This window comes from Nothoprocta perdicaria, unplaced genomic scaffold (assembly GCF_003342845.1).
Source record: "Nothoprocta perdicaria isolate Ctin4 unplaced genomic scaffold, notPer1 scaffold_1, whole genome shotgun sequence".
Taxonomy (NCBI): Eukaryota; Metazoa; Chordata; class Aves; order Tinamiformes; family Tinamidae; genus Nothoprocta; species Nothoprocta perdicaria.
Genome location: NW_020454093.1, coordinates 14,209,205 through 14,215,969, shown reverse-complemented (window position 1 = coordinate 14,215,969; position 6,765 = coordinate 14,209,205). Strand labels below are relative to the sequence as shown.

The window sequence follows — 6,765 nt, the reverse complement described above, 5'->3', positions numbered from 1 at the left end:
TTTAAATTGTTGAAATTTGGAAGAAGTTTCCAAGAGACACTGCAGAGAGATACCTAACAACTGAACTTAATTGTCTGTAGTAAAAAAAAAAAAAATAAAAAAAAAAATAAAAAAAAAAAATAAAATCAGATGTATTCAAAAAAATTGTACTTCATTTTTTTCTAATATTCTTAAATGTAAAATGGAAAGATGCTGTTGTATACGTATATGTGTATAGATCTTTCATTGAATACTTTGAGTTACAAGAGAAGAGGGTCTTAACATACTTAATAGCAACATACTCTGGATAGTAAAATATCTGTTTTTATTCATAGTACTTGCCTTAGCATATTTAAATATTTAAGTAATATAGTTTGARTCCTTGTCTGCATTATTTTTTTTGAAAACACTGGGTTCACAGGGTGTGTATCTGATACAAACCTCTGATACATACCTCCCTAAATTTCAAACACTTGTTAGGTTTTCTTTCTTGATCTTTTTTTGTAAGCTTGTGTTCAGTAAAATGATTCTGAACTTCTTTCTCTTTTCTGGTAACAGTTTTGAACCAGCTGCCTCTTCCATCACCTTTACCTGCTACAACAACAAAAAGCCTGCTCTTCAATGGACGGATAGCAGAGGAGGTGAACTGCCTTCTGGCTTGTAGGGATGAAAATCTGGTCTCTCAGCTTGTGCACAGTCTCAATCAGGTGTCAACAGACCACATGTATGTATTCTGAACTTCAGCTCTTGTACCCGAACAGCATGTTTTTCCCTTGAGAAGGATTTCAATTAAAAATTGGAAATAAGAACATACTTTTTTTGGTTAGCAGTTCTGTAAATCGCAATGTTAGTAAATGTCCAGCAGCCTTTATGTATAACTGTTTTTACTTTGGTTTTGTATTTAGGCTTTTTGGGTTGTGTGGGTGAGTGGATTTATTTTATTTTATTTTTTATTAAAAAAAAAAAATCCGTTGCTTTTTACCTGCTTGTTACTAGGCATACTTTATATTTTCACATGTGCAGTAGTCATTTGTTTTCCAGTTTGGTGCATATGAACAAATACAGAGATAGAGAATTACATGCCTGGTATTGCACAAAGCACATTCTCCTCACAAATTCTTATTAGATCTTGAGTGTAAGAAGTGAACTAGCAAGTGTGCTAGTATATCCTCTGTCTTTTAAAGATGTATTTTATTTTTTCATTTGTCCCTGCAGTTCATTAAACTGACTTGTCTTGAGAGCTCTTTTTCCCACATTTTCCGATCACTTGTTTTGATCAAACTGAAATAGTTTCTAGGAGTGTTCAAAACAAATAATAAAAGAAAGTACAGAGGCATTTAAACAAGATTTATGACATTTTTGGTTGCTCAGGAGGAATCTTATGAATCATAGACATGGTAGTTTCTGTTTTAGAAAATAGTATTTGCAAAGTGTTGGCTGCAACATGAGTGCTATAAATTAATGCACATCTTATTTCCTAATTTCCTCCTGTTGCACTTTCTCGATTGCTCTGCCAAAATGTTTTTCTTTAGTGGAGAAGATCAAGATGCAAAAATAGGCATAAGAAACTTCGTAATGTCAGAAAGTGACAACCACGTGTATGTGGACGTAAGGCTTATTAGCAGAAAGTAATTTTGAAGACTAGCAGAAATACCTCTTCTTCCAAGCCTTAATTAAGGGGCAAGGGAAGGAAATTAAAATAGAGGGAGGGAACAGTCTTTTGCAGACTTGTGTTTCTTTTTCTTTCTTTTTTTTTTTTTTTCTTTCTGTAATAGTGAATAGAGTTTTTGTATTGTTTTGCTTTTTGCTTGACCTGTAGCTTCTTCTTATGGTTTGAAAATGCATTTGTTTTTGTTTACTTCCCCAATTCCAGAGAACTGAAGGATAACCTTGGCAGTGATGATCCAGAGGGAGATATACCGGTCCTGCTGCAGGCTATCCTGGCAAGGAATCCAAATGTTTTCAGGGAGAAAAGCATGCAAAACAGATATGGGGTACAAAGCGGTAAGAAGTCATTTTCTTTTTTAATGATTGCATGTTATGTTACTCTTTAGGGGACTGAACCTAACCAGAGATATACATAGAGCAGATCTGTGATATTTATGCCTTACCTTGTATTCCTTAGCAAAATCAAGCCTTCTATCGTAATGTCTTCTAGAGGTGATTCGTAGAGTAAGTATGGAAATGAACTCCACTGGGTATTTTGTTAAGATAATGTTTAATACTGCTAAGAATGTTATTTGATAGGAGGAGGGTCGGTTGAAATTCATTTTTCAGCCATTTGATTTGAATTTCTTTATTAAGACAAATATAGAAACCTCTCCATAAACACTTGCAGGTTGAAAAAGTACAGCTTGATCATACAGAAAATCATTGCAATTATACTGTATTGTAATAGAGGTTGTTCTTAATAGCACTGGAGCAAGGAGTGAGGTTGAATGTACTATGCCTAACAGCTCCTTCCTGCCATTGCTTTCCCCAGCAGCTTGTGAAGCCCCACAGAAGTTAATATTTCTACGGCTAATTCTGTTGAGCCGTGTAGTGGGTTATACTGTTGGAGTGAGTAAAGAGCCTTGAATAGGACTTGTTTAGGACAGAGCACATGTTGTTCCTCTGCAGAGTACAGATGTTTTCTTGAAGATTTTCATTTCATGGAGCCCTTCATTTCAGGGCAATGCTAAATACTCAGAACATTATTGATCTGTTTGGAAGCAGCGGATTCTGTGTTTGGTTTGTCTGATGCCAAGCAGTGATAAAATAGTATTTTTCCAAGTGTGGGAAGAGTCGTGGCTGGGCTACCGGTTTGCACGGTGATTCCACGAAGAGAACGTGAGGGAGTTGGGAATTTTCACCAGCTGGGTGGAACTGAAATAGTTTGGGCCAATGCAAAGGCTAGAGATTTGTTTTCTGTATTTTATTGGGGAGAAGGGCTTTGGTAGCTTGATTCTATAGGTTAAGAGCAGTTTCTGATGAAATAAGAGTGACTATTTTTAGCAAATGTGCTTCAGAAGGAAGATATTGGTAAAGAGATACATGTGACATTTCAGTATGAAACTTCAAGAGCGGTATTATATTAACAAAGAATCTCAGAGACCCAAAAGAGTTCCAACTTAAAACTTTCTTGAGTGTTCAATGTAGGCTGCTTTCTGTTTTCAGCCTGTCTGAACAGACTGAATCACATTGTGCAGCATCTGGCATAACTTTGTATAAAGGGCAAGACATTAATTTTATCTTAGACCTTTTTCATCAGATGGTAGAGGAAATTCTGAATATAGTCTTGTAACTACATTTGTCTTGATTCTTGTAAGAATTAGTAGTTTGACTACAAATTTGGCTGGTGAATATGTTGTACCCTAGTGGGAATATCCGCAAGGTGGGAGCCTATGTGGTTTGGCCACTGGAGCAGCATCTCTAGCAGGAAACCTCTCTGCTGCGAATGGCAATAGAGGCAAAAATGGGAAAAGGCAGAAGAGGTGACAGGGAGGGTTTCTGAAACACTGTTTGCTTGGGGAAATATTGTAGTCATTGAAATGGGCAGTAGTAATTGAAGGATTGTGGGCTGCTCTCGGTCTCCTCTCAAGTCTTTGGTGTAAAATATTTTTGGCAGTGATATGGCTTCATGAGCTACGTAAAGCCTGGTATAGATTTAGGCACCTTGATTCTGTTGTTAAAATCACCCAATTAAAAGTGTTTCAAATTTCTGTGCACCTGCACCACTTCAGCTTCTATTGGTGTCTAGTTGTTAGAGGTTGTTTTTATACCAGTATCTAAAAGAAAGAAGATTCTTTAAAATTATCCATAATAAAGATGTGTGTTAGGTTCAGGTGCTTACACAGTTTGACCTGACAGGTAGTGTGGTTCCTGAAACTCCAAATTGTGCCTGTGAATTCAGTCTATGGATGGAACAGTGATTCAGCTTTGCAACTTAAAATATTCTGAGGGCTTCCAAAGCAGCTCTACTTCCTAGCAGAGGTGAAATTGGAAGATTTTTGTCCCTGCATAGCCCCTGCCATGCCCTGAATGAGAGGGATCACTCGGGGGTGCCAGGATTCGTGAGAGCATCTTGCACCTCTCTGAGATCACTGTTGAGAGAGAGTTTTCTTACCTGAATTGCCATGATATTCCTAAATCTTTTACTGGTATTCTATACTATGTCTTATGTATATTATGTACCTATTGATATGATGGGTATTGCATGCACTACTGTACATGCATGTACTCTGGGTATATGTCCAGAATATGTCCTGCTATAAAGTCCTTGTTTTTTACAAACAGGCTTTGCATTGGAACATTAAGGAACAAAGGGAGGAGTTACTGCTGAAATTTATAGCAAATTATCACCTCTTTAGGGAGCATAATATGTTTTTTTTCATTGTATGTTGATTTGTTTTAGAATATATTGTGGTGTAAAATGGGCATCTTGTGTGGAATGGAATTTTTAAAATGTTTTCTAAGAGATGTGGGTAGAAAATGTTAACGTGTGTGTAAACTTAATTCCTTCAAATACAGTTGTTTGTGAAGGACTTTATATATTTGAAAGGGAGTGCACATGAAGTCATACTGCTCTCCCCTCTTCCTAGGGATGATGATGTCGCAGTTCAACCTCTCTCAGAATTCCATGCGGGGGAGTCCTGCATCTTCCAACTACCAACAAACCACTATCTCACACAGCCCTTCCAGGTAACACTGTATTTTGAGTGGGGTTGGTGGGAAGGGCCGTGAACTTCAAATTCAGCCRTGACCACCGTTTCTGATTCACTTCCTTTTCAACTTTCTAGTTCGCTTCCAACCTTGGAGTGTGAACTGGGCATTGCCAATAGAGCTGTTCAGTACTCTGGGGTAGAGCAAAGAGCTTTGCCTGCAGTTCCAGCTTAGCTGAGGGTCTCTAACAGAGTCTATCTGCAGTTACTAGATCAAATTAATAAAATGAACTATTTTATTTCACTTAATACAATTGTTTTGCCAAATGCAGTGCTTTAGATCTCTCTCTATTTTTGCCTTTTTATCTAAAAGTGATAGTGAAGAAAGTCCTATGGTTTTCAATTATTACATGACTTGTTTTCTCAAAAATCTCTGGAAAATCCTTGTATTAAGTGCATCTACTTTTCTTTTTGTCAACAACTTTTTGATGTACTGCCTATTTTATTTGTATTTTGGAAAGCTCATGCAAGAAAGAATGCAAGTTGTAGTTTACATGGATTATTGTCAGAACCCTGTTTTGTTTTTATTGCTTCCTATCTCTCACATCCATCCCTTGGTCAGTGACAGAAAATATATTTAGGGGACTAGGTCAAATCCTCCCTGCCTGTCACTTTCTTAGGTCTTGATGGAATAGTTCTGTTAAATTCTTTAAAAGTTCTTTGAAAGCTTACTGCAATATTTGCATTTTCAAGAGCTGGCTCCTTGTTAATGCTAGCAAGCAGGTCATTGTAAGCTTTTAATAAGCTGTTAATGACTTTGGAGATGACATAGTTGAGTAAATGTTTATAACTGGTGCCAACGTTTCCTTATATCAGTGCAGAACTATTGAATATTTTTTTTATTCTCTCCTTTACCTTGACTAATGCAGCACTTGGAGTGTAGCTCTTAAGTGATAATGGAATTTGGGATAGTTTGTGAGAAATGTTGCTTTTGAAGGAGGTTCCCAATTACCTTGGGATACTTTRCCTCTTCCAAAAGTTACAATGTTCCAGAGGTTTAGTATTTCAAAAGGAGTAATAAATGTCTACGTTATCTCTTCCAACTTTTAAAAATGTTTTCTTCTGTTTTATCTCTAGCCGGTTCGTGCCACCACAGACAAGCTCTGGCAACAGATTTTTGGCACAACAGAACAGTCCAGTGCCTAGTCCATATGCTCCTCAAAGCCCCGCAGGATACATGCCATATTCACATCCTCCCAGTTACACACCACATCCTCAGATGCAGCAAGGTAAGTCTGTGCTGTATTTTTATTTGTTTTCTTCCTCCTGTCTCGTGCAGCTTTACCTTAATGTGCATATTTCACAGCTCTTTAATTTCCATGGAGGAGCCGTATGCTTAGTGCAAAATATTGAGATACTAGAGCTTTTTGGCATGTTTCAATTTTGCTTACCTGACTGTACTGTTGGCAGTATAAACTTTAAAAACAGGAGGAGGAGGGCAAGACAAAACACATCTTCATTTGCCATTGCTCTTCTCTTTACACTTATTTCCTATAGTTACGTCTAATAAGACAAAAACCAAAGCAAACTGTGACTGTCATTTAACTCTTTTTTGCCCACGTAAGTGACAGTTCTGCTGCCAGCTCGTTTAGCTTGACACAGCGTTTGTAGACTAGACTGGGCTAGTTCTAAGTTGGCAAGAATTGTGCTCGAAGCAGTAACTGGCATAGATGACCTTCAGGATGAATAGATTTCTTTGTTCTTCTTTTTTGAAACAATTTTGAACAAGACAAACATTGTTAAAGTATCTAGGAACTTTAGGCATGTTCTTCTGGTAGGTAGAATTTTCATTGGATTCTTCTAAATCATCTATTCTTAAAGTTTAGCAGTATTCTTGGAAAAAATATATGCTGTATTTAATGTTTCATGCACGTATCAAAAGTTTCATATATCAAGATAAGGCAAATTATTTTGTAGAAAAAAAATTTCTATAACCTGTAAAAATGTGACAAAGACTGTAATTACATTATCCGTGGAGAGAAGCTTGGTTAACCTATATGTGGAATTGCGATTTTAAAAGTTGAAGTTGTAGCTTGCTTAATACAAAGTATTTGTGCTTTAAAAAAAAAAAAAAAAAAAATCCTCA

At 36.7% G+C, this 6,765-nt stretch overlaps 1 protein-coding gene across 1 annotated transcript in view; it reads left to right on the top strand.

Annotated features, from left to right (window-relative positions):
- The window catches only part of NIPBL (NIPBL, cohesin loading factor), an 80,392-nt gene that overhangs the window by 4,948 nt on the left and 68,679 nt on the right, over positions 1–6,765 (top strand). The window contains exons 2-5 of the mRNA XM_026035670.1: positions 538–703; positions 1,853–1,983; positions 4,560–4,659; positions 5,757–5,908. Coding sequence (XP_025891455.1) covers positions 538–703; positions 1,853–1,983; positions 4,560–4,659; positions 5,757–5,908 — 549 coding nt within the window. The remainder of the gene's footprint in view (positions 1–537; positions 704–1,852; positions 1,984–4,559; positions 4,660–5,756; positions 5,909–6,765) is intronic.